General features: G+C 41.1%; 1 protein-coding gene across 1 annotated transcript in view; it reads left to right on the top strand.

Annotated features, from left to right (window-relative positions):
- Positions 1-14540, top strand: part of LOC104165128 (obscurin-like) — a gene marked incomplete at its 5' end in the record, with an annotated part of 144390 nt that overhangs the window by 88818 nt on the left and 41032 nt on the right. The window contains 9 exons of the mRNA XM_009704685.1: positions 1229-1345; positions 2600-2764; positions 4231-4389; positions 5669-5846; positions 7510-7623; positions 8542-8709; positions 8968-9070; positions 9668-9797; positions 10929-11034. Of these exons, the coding sequence (XP_009702987.1) occupies positions 1229-1345; positions 2600-2764; positions 4231-4389; positions 5669-5846; positions 7510-7623; positions 8542-8709; positions 8968-9070; positions 9668-9797; positions 10929-11034 (1240 nt within the window). The remainder of the gene's footprint in view (positions 1-1228; positions 1346-2599; positions 2765-4230; positions 4390-5668; positions 5847-7509; positions 7624-8541; positions 8710-8967; positions 9071-9667; positions 9798-10928; positions 11035-14540) is intronic.

Raw genomic sequence — 14540 nt, 5'->3', positions numbered from 1 at the left:
AGCAAAAGTAGCTGCTGAACATGCATCCTATAACCCATTGCTTCAAGAAATGTAGTTATTAATCACAAATGTGATCCTGAAAAGGATTATTAAATATTTTGGTGGGAAATCATTGCCAAATATAAAAATTTTGTATTTACTGCCTAGTAATTCCTGATTGGTACAATCAATATGGGAATATATTTACATATGCTTATGTATTTGCGACTATTATAAAGATTATACAGATATGAATGTGGCTGTGATTATGTAATTGTAATTAAGGGATGTTTTAGGGGCCACCACATTATAAGATCAAGTGAACTCACATAAAGTATTAGTATAGACAGGGAAATTCCATTTCTCCTCTCCAGCTGCTCAAGATTGAAGTTCACCAGTGAAAATGCACACACACCGCTCCAGATCCGTCAGCATATGCATGTTCGTGGATCCCTTGAATAGCAGCACAGCTCCTCTGTCCATCCAATACCCCTGCCCAGATCCTGAGTGCTTTTACCCTCTCCGTGAGCCTTCTATTCAGCAGCTAGTCCGGCTTGATGTTTGCTAGAAAACAAATGCACGTGTTCACACTCACCCCACATGCATAGATCCCTCAAATTATCAGCACAAGCTCTCAGCCTCCCTAATATCCATGCCTGGATCCTGGGTCTCGTACTTGCAGCTAGTCCAGCTTAAATTTTGCTGGTGAATTGCACACAGTTGTACCCCCGTGCAGCAGGTCGGTGGAAAGGATAAACATTCAGCCCAGTGGCTGACGTCCCAGCACATGGACCCCATGGCCTGTGCTTCCCATGCCAGGTGCTGGTGCCAAGATCCTCAATCGTTTCGGTCGCTGGCACTGCAAACACACGGACTGGTCTTGACCGAGGTCTGGCATGAATTGCTGGCACTGAGTTCACTCACTCCTGGTCTCCCACCTGCTGGAAGCGCTGATCTTTCCTGTCACACCATCTGGTACCACAAAGCTTTGCAATCAGTGTCAGTCCCGTGCTGGAAAAGCAGAGAGATTCAGCATTTCAGACATCTTGCAGTCAAAAAATGATAACTAGCTGATAAAAGACAGGGGAGGGTTACAGATGTCCAAAATACAGGGTAGTAAGGTCTGGTAGAGTTATCCAACTTTGGCTGAGTTACGTCTATGAACCAGCTTCATATGAGCATTTTCCAGGGAGTAATCTTTTCAATTGTTCTTTACAACCTTTCTTCATTCTTCTATGTATTTTTTCAGAGATACACAGATGAAATTTTAACTAATGAAGATCCTTCACAACCGCTTATCCCACCACTTCAGCACTACCTGGAAAAACCCATAAACAAGATCCAGCAGTACCAGACTATAATCAAGGTGAAAAGCTTTTGTCATATGCTTATATCTGATAGGTTTATGTTCTGCTTTGTGCAGCTTGTGTAGAAAAATGTTTTCTTTTTATTTCATATTTCTTAGCTTTCTTGTGATGGAACTACAATTGAAAGCTGCTAAAGTAAGAAAGAGAGTAATCATCATCAGTGCTGATGCTCTCTAAAGTTTTTTAAATGTAAAACCAGGTAGAGGTTCACAGTCTCCAACCCCATAAAGTTCAGCAAGTTTTATCTGAACAATCTTTAACTATATGCATATACATATATAAAAATATATGCCTATATGCATGTATATTTGAATACATGTATGTATATATCCATGACAAATACGACTTTGCTTCATACTCAGCAATAGGTATGTTATAAAAATAAGAAATTTCCAATGTGTAAGAAATTAACTTGCCAGTTTCTCTCCTTGCATTTTATAGTGACATTATAGTAAGATTAAAATTTTGTTTTCTGAAATGCTTTGCCTCATTCCACCATCCTGAAATATTTCATCTTTCAAGTTATCACCTGTCCTACTATCTCAGGTTCTAGCCCAGACTACAAATGAAAGTTTCAAAGTAGCATTTTTTTAATGATATTTTTCGTGGGAAATAGCACTAGGGTAGTTAGAAAGAAGACTGCCAAAATATTTCCATATTCTAGCATTACAGAAGTGAGCAGTTTGAAGAAGGTTCACATTAACTTTCTGATTTTGAACACCTGCCTCCACACAAACACCAACATTTTAAAGGGTCTCTTGGAAGAGAGAGTGAGCATGCATTTGTTACTAAAGGAGACCAACAGGAACAAATGTGGAAGAAAAGGATAACTGCCATTTCATATTTTTTCCATCCTTAATTGTTTTTAATCTAATAGTGACTCTTAGTTTAGCACTGCCGCGTGAATCACTTGCCTTGCGGTATCATCAGGGTAAGCACAAGAGAAATGCAATGGATACCTTTAGGATTACTTTGGGTATTTTCGGTTTTCAGTCACTGAAGCATATCTGGTATTTGCTTCGACTTTGTTTAACATCAACCAATGTAAGGAAAAGCCGGACTGGCTAGTCAGTGATGCTGCAGAATGGGTAGGAAAGAGGAGACTTCAGTAGCTAAGTAGCACGTGGTGAAAGAATGGGATAAAAGCTGCTCAAATGAAAGAGCTGGAACAGATATTGAGAAACTCTTCACTATCAAGGAAATGTGGGGCTTTTTTCTGACTGCCCGGTAACATTTTCTTCATTCATTTATAGGAATTAATCCGAAACAAAGCAAGAAATAGCCAAAACTGCACTTTGCTGGAGCAGGCTTATGCCGTTGTGTCTGCACTCACCCAAAGAGCAGAAAACAACCTCCATGTCTCACTCATCGAGAATTACCCAGGGACCTTGGAAAGCCTTGGTGAACCCATCCGACAGGTAACTGGAATTTCTCAGTTGGTGTTGGTGCTACGCCTTCCTTCACTAGTTTCTAAGTAGCCTTAGGTCCTACAAGAAGCTCCTTTAGAAATCATATCTGAAAAAGAGTATTTGCTTATTGCCTTTCTTACTGTTCAGAGAGATGGGTCTCCTGGCTTGAATAATGTTCAAAGCACCACAGCATAGACGCTTACGGAGCGACTCATACATAATGTAGTTATTTGCCTTTCCAACCCACTCATCAAACAGGAACAGATTTGTTCTGGGCCCCCACATGGTTTTAAAGTATTTTATTGTTTCCTCTTCCTTTCTTATTAATGGCAATCTACATGGGCCAACTCCTGAAATTACTGGTATTGGTGGGTTTTTCCTGTTGATTCCTGATTGATTTTGGGTTTTGGGGTTTTTCCTCATTGATTGGGTTTTTCCTGACTGATTTACGGTTGGACTTGATGATCTTTGAGGTCTCTTCCAACCATAATGATTCTATGATTCTTCAAGTGTTAGAAGTTCACTGGGCCTTTTCAATCTACATGCTTTCATTTGACACAGTTCTATCAAAAAGCCTAGTTTGGCGGGATGTCGGTATAAGGTAGCATAGCATACGTTGAATATGCTCCATGTGAAAACATTAGGTCAATTTACGGATGTTCTCCCGCGGCTGTTCGTATATCTTCAAAAGACCTGTGTGCTTCTCCAGGTCTCTTTCATGAAACAGATGTGTGTTTTAGGAGCACAGAGGAAAGGTGACCCAGCTATCGGGACACTAGTCTAGGACTTTCAACACCCTTACTCAAGTTCCTGTTTCTTTGTAGACTTACTGTGTTAACGTTGGGCAAATCATTTACTCTGCCTGTTTGTATCCTTCGTCTTGCGTGGGAATTGCAGTGTAGTGCTGAGTGGAGGTGTAAGGCTGAATTACGGTGATAGTGAGACACTCTGGTGGGGATTCATCTATCCACATTTAGACATCCGAAAACCAAAAAAAGTCCAGTGAATCACACCCCAGGAGCGCTTACTTCTCCCTAATGATGCCAGGGGGAATCTGTGTCACTAACTGAGCTGTGTATGTCTGAAGGTATGTGAGATGAACGTCCTGCTCTGGTGAAGGAGACCAAGTGAGCGTATAAAGTGTCTGCATAACACACAGGATATAATTTACCATTATCATTAGTACTAGTGGAGTGTGCCTACTTGACATGAGTACTGCATTCCTCTGGCAACAAAAAATACCATTTAAAGGTCAAAGTAATGACAAACATTGTGTGAACCCCTGTTGGTGCTGTCAGGCTGATGCATCACCTTTAGCATTAGAAGCAATCTGCTGTGCTGTAATAAACCAGAGACACACAAAATGATGATGTAACAGTAAACATTTGTCATCTGTTCACTGAAAAATAGTGAGACATCATCATGGTCATTATTCGGAGCTATCACTATATGCTCTTCCTTCTTTTTCCTATCAGGGCCACTTCATTGTGTGGGAAGGAGCTCCAGGAGCTAGAATGGCGTGGAAAGGACACAAAAGACATGTCTTCCTCTTCAAAAATTATATTGTAATCTGCAAACCAAAGCGAGACACAAAGACAGACACCTACAGTTACATCTTCAAGAACATCATGAAGGTCTGATCATTATGTCCTCGCCTAGAATATTTCTCTGTCATTGAGAACTTCATGTTTATATCCAGCTTCTGGTCACCTAAATGGGACTTTTCACTAATTCTTTTGAGCTATTCCTTTGTTTCTGAAAGTTTTTTAAGCACAATGTCTATTCCAAAATCTTTCTTTTAAAACTGTCAGAAGCCATCAGAAGCATGCGTGGATTTTTATGGTGCAGCAATGAGATTACATGTACAGTGATTATACATCTCTGTTAGCTCACTGAGTTAACTGCATAAGTACGTGACATTTTGCAGTCTATAGTATTTGCTAACATTTGTAGATCTTCGGTTTTGGCAGTCTGCAGTGTTGCTATTAAATTGGAGGAAATGCTGGTTTAGTCATATGCTACATTCCCAGTGATTCTCTCTGCTGGCTATGTCCCTTCCTGACACCAATTCATGTTTAGAAATGAAAAGTTCAGAGGGTTTGACCAGCTCATCCTCAGACATTCAGGACTTAGGTTAAAACTGCAAGAAACTGCAGATAGAGTTTTCCCAAGGCAGAAGATGTTCAAGTCCAGTAAAAAAACCAACCAACCAAACAAACAAAAAAACCCATGGAATACTTGACCAGTCCTAGTCAGGGCCTTCTGAAAGTCTTTATCTCCGTCTTCATTGGCATTGACAGGCAGATTTTACTTTCCAAGAAAAAAAAAAAAAAAAAAGGATGCTTTGTCCAGAGGATCCTGCTCTGTAATTTCTTTTCACGTATTCCTTAATTGTGCTGTTCCTGGGCCCAACAGTGCTGCATTGTAGGGTTGGTGTGTCCCACCCTGGGATACCTTTTAATGCTGAAAGTTATTTTCCTGAAATGTGATAATTACTCCCAGAAAAATGTCTGTTTGGTAACCAGAAAGACGAGTATACTAACGAAAGAATTGAAAAGTGACCCTGGTTGCTGTTCAGCGAAAACCGTGTTGCATTACTCGTGCAGTCTGAAAAATCTCTAAAAGTGGTGTAAATTACTCCTTTTGCTGTTGGGGCATCTAATATAGCTTTAACGGGAATGGTACAACTCATGTCCACTGAACAGGGTACACACTGGCCGCAGGAGACTTGCTGGTGTTCAATAGTTGTTTCCATTTCAAACCTTGATTGAAGACGGTTCTGGTTCACAAAAGCTAGGTCCAGACCTGAACTGTCCTAAACTATGAGATTTCAGTTGTGGGAAAGGTTCTGGCTGAAATTCAGCCCTAAGAACACAGGATATTTGTTGACTTCCTTGTCCTTCCGTCATGCAGCTGAACAACATAGACGTGAACGACCTTGTGGAAGGGGATGACCGGGCGTTTGAGATCTGGCATGAACGGGAAGACTTGGTCCGCAAGTACCTCCTTCAGGCACGTACAGTGAATATCAAGAACTCCTGGGTGAAGGAGATCTGTGGCATACAGCAGAGGATCAGCGAGCCTGTCTGGAGTGAGTATGGCCTGAGACAGCCCAAACCTCCTAGATTTTTCTTGGGTGGTCTCCCTGATTCAGGAAGGAGATTAGCAAAAGAGGGAGAGAAACCAATCAGGGTCATCTGCCACCTCTTAAATTGAACTAGGATTGGAGGTTTTCCTTTAATCACATGACATCACAGACTGCTGTAAATAACAACTCACATGACTTGACAGAAAGCAGTAAGCTTTAACTGGAATGGTTATAGCAGTGTTAGATCCTCCACCCGCGCTGGGGAAGGCACCTTTGTCAGGATGGGACTGTGGTGGTTGACTCTGTCCATTTACCTCGAAGGGAGCCAAGACTGAATATCACTGAAGTGATTCAGTTTACATGACAGAGGTCCCACAGGACCTGTATAGGTTTTTAGGCACCAGTAGAGCAGATTAGTAACTTTCTAATTACTCTTCATTGTCCGTAACCCCAGGGTTGAAAACAGAGGCTGGTGAGCTACGATTTGGCTATCCCTGGCTGTTTCAACTGATGTGGGTAGCCTTTGATGAAGGATCAGAGTCAAGAGACTGAAGTGGTTTCCCAGTTCCCTATCTTCATATTCACACATTTTTGTCAATAAGCAGAGCATGTTGTTTTCCAGCCCAGAAAATGTGCGTCACTGGAGAAGAAAAACACGTTATTGAAACTTTTAAAACACAAATTGCAGAGTTGGCACTAGAGATGCGTTCGATCTGACAGGGATTGCAGAAGGCTAGATGACCACAGGATTTGGTGACAAAGGCCCTGGCCCACTGCATGAAAAGCATCAGACTCCAGTGGGAAAAGTGGTCTCAGGACCCGACTCGGAGTCCTGCTCATACCAGTATAAAGCCCTCTGTGACTTTGTTGGGTACCGAATCCTCCACTCAACTTCTGGATTACATTACTCTATCTGGGCATATGGGTTTGCTTTGGATTTTTATCTTGTCATTCAGACTGCTTCATCCTCACTGTCATTTGAGATTCCACCAATTTTCCATCTGCAAAATTTATCAGCAGGGATATTAGATCTTTATTGTCCAGGTATTAGCTACAGATGGTGTCCCTTACATCGTAAGGAAATTTGGCATCTTAAAATGCAGAACAGAATTGGATTTAGTGTATATACACTGAAAACAAATCCGGCCATTTTTTTTTTGTGCTTTTAGTGAGGTTTTTCTAATGAGGAAGATTATCAGAATAATTTTGCATAGTTTCATATGGTAGTAATAAAATAAAAGTCCCTTAACAAAGCAGAGATGTGTTGTATGGAGACCAACAGAATACTAGTTTGGATATCAAGGGTGCATTTTAATTGCAAAATTATCTTAACTGTGTGGTGTCTGAATAATGGATATGCTTATTAAAATCATGGCCTAAAATACTTCCCGATCAGCAACAAATCTCTCTCTCTTTTTTTTTTTTTTTTTTTAATGGCCCATCTTTCTAGCCAACAACAGGCATTTGACAGATTGAATTTAGTCTCAGATAAGCAAGGACAGCACATCACCTGAAAAGTCATTAGCTGCTAAAATTTCCTGTTCAACTTTCCTTTCTGAAGCTCACAGATTTGCAAAAATTATACCTATTCGTATCTTTGCAGCAGTCATCCTGTGGGCAGAGCCCCTTTCCTCCAGACTAACATGATTGTATTCTGATGTTTCAGTACCTCCGGACTTTGAGGAAGAACTAGCGGACTGCACAGCTGAGCTGGGAGAGACTGTCAAGCTGGCTTGCAAAGTTACGGGAGCTCCCAAGCCATCTGTCAGCTGGTACAAAGGTCTGAGCAGCAAGTCATGAAATGCATCCTCCAAATTTGTTCTCTGTCTGTATTGCTTTGTGCTAATTGATTACTGGGTAATCTAAAAGCTGACCACCTAGAGATAAAAGTTAGCTACTAACTAATCCAAGTAACAGATCTCACTATGAGCTAATATACCCTTCTTTTTTCAGGTTTGCCTATTAGCCCATATGAAGCTACATCTTGTGGCAGTTAGACAATTTCTAGTGAAATGAACAACTTGTTTGAACTAGCTCAGATGTTTTCATAGAATCATAGAATCATAACGGTTGGAAGATCACCAAGTCCAACCGTATACCCAATGCCAACATGTCCGCTAAATCCACTAAACCATGTCTTGAAGCGCCACATCTAAACATTTTTTGAACACCTCCAGGGATGGTGACTCCACCACCTCCCTGGGGAGCCCATTCCAACGCCTAACGACTCTGACAGTGAAGAAGTTCTTCCTAATATCCAACCTGTCATGTCATAACCTTCCATGTCATAGCACAGGCAGCAGGGAGGACATACTCTTTTCCCCAGCATCACTGTATTGCAGAGGAGACAGCTTTGCTATAAATTCATGCCGTATAAAGATCTGTTCTGCATGTTTACAGTCACTTTGGAATTATTCCTTTGGCTAGCAAATCAGAGCTATAACTGCACAGCACATACTCTGGGAGAATTCACTTTTAAATGAGGTTTGATTATGTATGAGGTCCCTCAACAGTGTTTTGCCCAGAGGATGTTTTGTAGAGAGCTGGACAAAGATGAAAAGGTCATTCCTCAACTACCAACATCAGCTGCAATAAAGTAAATACAGCTCTCAATCCTCTCAAGTTGAAAAGACGGATGAAATTCTCAAGGAGAAAACGTAACTGATATCAAGCTGTTTAAATTTTTTTTCCCTTTAAGACGGAAAGCCCGTGGAGGTGGATCCCCATCACATTATAATAGAAGATCCTGACGGTTCCTGCACCTTGATCTTGGACAACCTAACAGGTGTTGACTCAGGACAGTACATGTGCTTTGCTTCCAGTCCTGCTGGAAATGCCAGTACCTTAGGAAAGATCCTTGTTCAAGGTAAAGTTCTGGACAGATGCATTGTTTTAAAGGAGTCTGCAATGTAATACCTTAAACATTCCAGAAATTCTGTATAGCATCTACTGGATAAAACTTAAAAAAAATTATTTGATGTACAGATGCAGCCTGTTCTTAGGCCAAAAAATTTAGTCTTTACTGTCTTGTGTGCAGACATCATGAGAATTATCTGGTCAGGGACACATCCTTCGTATCTGGTCATATTTCCAGCTACTAGCTACATTTATCTTTACTTTGCAGTGCCACCACGGTTTGTGAACAAGGTTAGAAATGCTTATTTAGTCGAGGGTGAAGATGCTCAGTTCACCTGTACTATCGAAGGAGCACCTAGGCCTCAAATCAGGTCAGTTCTTCAAGTCACACTGGAACAAATCCTGCTTTCCCATTTTGCATGGTCAGAAGAGTCTCCTGCCCTTTCGTTCAAGGTTATGACCCTTTCTTCTCTGTGTCTTCCACCCTAACCTCTTCCCAATTCTGGCTCTTCTCGATCCTAACTTTCTTGAGATTCTCAGCAATTTATTCTAGCTAATATCTGAAAAGAAATACCTACAGATAATCTCTGACATAGGACTGCATCAGATCTAATGCCTTGACAACATTTTGTAATTTCTTTATCCTCTCTGCCTTACACCTGAATTGATTTTATCAGCAACCAGCCTGGGGTATTCAGACAAAAAGCTCTGCATACCTTCTCATGATTTCGAGCCCTTTTCCCTGCATTGACTGATGAGTCTTCTTGACAAGAATCTCAGAAGCTTGTGCAGTTTAGTACCATGTGTGATCTACTCACCTGCAGACGTATCTTCCAGGATCTAAATGTTTGTCTAATGATTAACTCTTGAGTTGTTTGCCCACTGGTCTGATAGATGGACCAGTGAGCTGGGACTTTTTGACACTGCCTATTTTATCCTGTCTTATACTCAGTGTTTTCCACCTGCAGATGGTACAAAGATGGTGTACTGTTGAAGGACACAAGTAAATACCAGACTTTCAGCGAACCACGGAGTGGCATAATAGTCCTGGTGGTCAAGAACCCTTCCAATGAAGATATGGGACACTATGAATGTGAGGTAGGTTCAGAGAGATTTAAAGATCCGCCATCTGACATGACATAAGTAGGAGAATTCATTTTCTTGGGAGAGATCCATTGCATAAGATTAGTGGCTAAGTAATTGCTGCCACCTGCCATATAAAAAAAATTTATACAAAGTCAGGTTCTCCTGAAATAGATCTGGATTGTAAACATCCAAAAGCTTCAGAATATTCTGATCTGAGAATTTGGTGGTTCAAATGATAATTGAGTGAGCTTGTTCTGTCACTTAAATTCAGATCCAGATCTCTAGAGGTACCTCTTACAAAGTTTCGGACCATTCTGACATGACATTTTGTTTCTGGACTGTCTTTAAATAGATTCATGCCACTACAATGAAACCATCCAAAGCCAAAAGAAAGATATTAAGTCTAAAAAGGAGTATAAACCACTGAAATTCATTTGTTTAGCAAGCATACATGGTAGTATCTAATAAATCAAAATAAATGTACTGTTAAATATTTTCTAAAAATTAGTCACAGTCTATGCGTTTATTGTAATAAAATAATAATAAACTCTCAGGGCTCGGCAATAAAAGCAGTTGACCTTGGTTTAGGAAATTAGCATGGGTCAGTTGGCCCATGGAAAACAGCTCAGCTCACAACAACCTCACAGTTATTCCACAGAAATGTTTAAGAAGTTCGATATAATTTAAAGACTTTATACTACAATTTTAGCAAAATCAGATTACTTTGCATTTGCCATTAGCTAAGATTCCACGGTCCAGTATTCCCTTGGCTAAGTAGCACTCAGTAAGTTAATGGATGGTAAACAAAAAAACCCCTTTAATTACCACATAAATGGCATTCATTCTGTGCCTGTTGGTAGAGACAGAGCTACCTCAGGACCAAGTCACAGGCTGCAGAGCAAACTGCAAATAACTGTAAGTTAGCTGATGTGCTGTGTCTGTGCAAGTCATTTGTGGTAAAGCATTATCGTGAAGTCCACTGAGCAGCAAATGTGTTTTTTCAAACTCTAGCTTAGGTTTGGGGTCACATCTTCATCCATTTCTGTTGTCACGTAATTGCAATGAATTTGTAATGTAGTATTGGAAGATTTTATTATAGAAAAACATCCTGCATTTCATTCGGTACTGCATGATTCTCTTTAGCTGGTGAACAGATTAGGGTCTGCAAAAAGTGGAGCAGAACTTTACCATCACAGTGCTGCAGCCCTGACCCAGGAGAGGAGAGGAGACCAAGCCATTACCATAGAAGGTATGGTCCTTGACCAGCTCTGTAAGTATGTCAGTTTTAACCACCTCATTGAGGATCGAATATATTTGCCATCTTATCCATGTTAATTGTTGGTGTACACGTATCTGTATGTCTATCAAGATGTGCATGGGTATACTGCAGCTCAGCTCTATACCCATCACCATCTGTTGATTTCCAAACCTGGCAAATCAACTTCATCATATAATGCTCATAAATGCATTATATGAAAAAGGAGGAGCAAATGAAGGGTATGTCACACCACCACTAGTGCAAGAATAATGTTTCTATTCTCGTTCGAATACTTGAAAATGAGTGTCAGCCTGGCAGAACACGAGTTACGTATTGCTGAGAAAAAAACGGGGCCAGTAAGTAAAACTGCAGGCATAGTGTGATCATTTCTGAAATACCACTGAAGACCATCTGGAATGACTGAGAAAGCAGAACAAACAGCAGTATAGCCCGACCAATATTAGTTCATCCTTTATCTAGGACTGTTCAAGTATTACACACCACATAGTCATAAAGTCTATTTTTCTTTCTTTTTTCTGCATGTTTCACCTGAATTGGTATGGTGACAGAAACTGATTTCACACCCATCCAACAACGCATCTCTTTCTTAACACCTTTAGGATGTGACTGCCTAAAGTTACCTCCTTATCAAAGGGATTTCCACAAGCAGCGTGTTAGACATGCTTGCCATAAACTTGTGACAACTGAGTTTAAGTCAGTGGCTACATCTGCGTAAGGAACATTTCCTGCCATAGGAAATTGCTTCTTCCTACATCTTAGAAGTGTCCTTGGCTGGCTGAGCATGGGCCAGCCAGCGCTGTCTCTCTCGAACAGTTCCCAGCAGTGGTTCAGGAGATAATACAGCCAAGGGACCATCTATAATAGATAATGACTTACTGTTTGGGAGGGTAAGAGAGAGGACTAGGACAGGCACAGACCATTCCATGCCAGCAAACCTTGGTGTCAGATAGCTGTCCCAGATGTGCTTAGTGGTGACACGGCCAACAAAAGCCAGAGGTTTGCCAACAGCTGTAGAACCTTCTTTCCTTATCTTCAGTGTTTTCACATTGTCTTGTGATAATAACAGAGGTTCAAGTGTGCTTTTGACAGGGGATAATTGTTGTTACCAACATTCACTAAGAGCTATCAACTACAAAGGCGTTCTGACTCAAGAAGCTGCTGGGCAGCAAATGACTGGAGTCTGGAAAAATAGTCAAGGAAAATGGTACTCCGCTAACATTTTTTTTCTTTCAACATTTTCTATAGGCCTCTGCTGTTGGTCCTGTCTGAGACAGGGTCCTGGTCTGGGTGGACTTTGGGCCAGCCCTCTGTAGACACTAAATTGTATTATTACATTAAGAGGATTCGGACATCATAGGCTATTAAGATTAGTATCCTGATCTATGTGTACTTGCTTGTCTTTGTTTCCTGCTTGCTCTCCTTTTAGTCCTTTCCCAGAGCACCATCAAATCGTTCAAAAGCATTACAGGGAGAATGATGTTAGTATAGCCACGCTATAACTGTTTCAGCAGAACAAACCTTGAAACACTTGAATGTTTTGTCCTTGCGCTGCCCTAAAGAGAGAAAAACAAGTTGTATGCAGGATGCAGAGGAATACGAACAAATCACTGTTAGGGTGGCATATATGATGAAGTTCCCTTGTACCAAAGCAGAAGATGTTATAAAAATAAACAAGGGTTGTAAAACAGTGTTAGGAGCATTGTTCAGCTCTTGGGGTTGCAAATGTTCAGCCCCAAATAACTCATCTACTGTTATTCCTGCAGTCATAAACAAAAAAATTTGTGAGCTTGGTTGAAGAAATATAATTGGAGTTTGCCTGGAAGCTTCAGAAATGTTATGAAATAGTTTTTAGTCCGTGATGTGCAATTGCTTCAACTTGGTAATAGGGAAGGAAACAGATCCCGGAGTCGCCTCCAGGGAGAAACAGAGGGAGAGATGCTTCAGGCCAATGGAGTAAAGAGCAGGCTCATCCATGGAGCAAGAGGATTGTTCTGAGGAGAATCGCGTCAAGGATGCATTTGGCATTATGCATTTGACTGAGGAGGGAAGTCATTGCTTTCTTGAGAATCAATAACCAGCCTTGATCTACCTACGGGAAAATCAGGTTCATCTGTCAAAGAACTGGAGGACAGATGGATCTCATGAAGGCTTTCTCTTTCCATCCTTACAATCCTTTCTATTTGTGAAAATGGGATTATTTGTAACTTCACCAAGAGGACAACATTACTGCTATGTGGCACTATTACAACAGAAAATAGATACTGGGCCTGTTTCCTTGCTCACCTGTACGGTGGGTCTAAGCTTTACCCGATTTATCGTTGGTTCTGCGAAATGGCTGTTGTCAGAGTCTCCTGAGGCACCCAAGGGGCTTCAGGTGCAACTATCTTAGTTTTTATCCTCCTGCCTTTCTGTACTGTTTATTATACTGAACCAAACCCACTGTCACAATTTGGGACACCCTTAGTACAGTGGTTTACGAGCCCTGACCCATGGTCAGTGATGGTCCACAGTCCAACACCATGGGTCTCAAAACCAAACTACTTGTCATTAGGTTTAAATTCACACTATGGGAATTTGCAGATCCATTGGAAGGACCAAATCCAAAAAGGATGGAAACCACTGGACTAAGGGGTCCCTTTGCGAGCAGCTGCAGCTTGGGCTGCAACTCTGAGACGCTGAGATCTGCCTTCAGCTATACCCGGTCGTTGCACTGAAGTCAATGGAGACTTGCTTTAAAAATCCTTTTTCTACGGATATTGGAAGAATTTTAGACACTTCAAAAAAACTGCAACCAACAGAAGATCCTTCTCTTTGACTTCAAGTTGACTGTCTGCTTTGCACCTTGCTGCTTAACCTACACACGGCAAATCTGGGCTGATGCGCTCTGGCATCCCTTTTTAACATGTTATTATTGTGATTCATTCATCCCAGGCTCACTAACTTGTTCATTTTTTAAGAAAAACAAAGCCCAGTGTTTGTGAAAGCTGTTGCATTTTCATATGGGTGGGCAAGTCCAGGATGTATAATGAGACAGTCAATGGTAGGGAACGAAGTTGGCTACGCAAGTGGAGATAAGCAAAACCGTAAATCAAAACGCCCAGCACAGTTACAGCCAGGCAACAGGAATCTCTTCATAGTTTTGCCTTAGATCTCATGCAGAGCTTTGGGGAAGTTATTTCGCTGCCTTGTTTGGTAATACCCACCCAGCAGGGAAAAACTAAATATTCTGAGGCTTTCAAATGGAAGATTGCCTTAAAACACAGAGGACCATTAGATCTCTTAGGGCTACACTTTTACTGAAGAAATAGGGCACAGGAGCTTGTCCCTGGACCTTTTTGAAGTTCCCTGGTTAGGGTGATGATTAGGATATTTATCTTGTTATTTTTATCCTGTTACCATCGCTCAGTCTCATTTTTGGGCTGGCCATGTGGTTTTCAGTGCAAAGTCAAAAGAACACAACCTGCCCTTACAACCAT

The sequence above is a fragment of the Cariama cristata genome, unplaced genomic scaffold (genome assembly GCF_000690535.1).
Source record: "Cariama cristata isolate BGI_N322 unplaced genomic scaffold, ASM69053v1 scaffold2747, whole genome shotgun sequence".
NCBI classification, from domain to species: domain Eukaryota; kingdom Metazoa; phylum Chordata; class Aves; order Cariamiformes; family Cariamidae; genus Cariama; species Cariama cristata.
The sequence above is the reverse complement of the archived record's forward strand: the minus strand, read 5'-3'. Positions and strand labels throughout refer to the sequence as shown.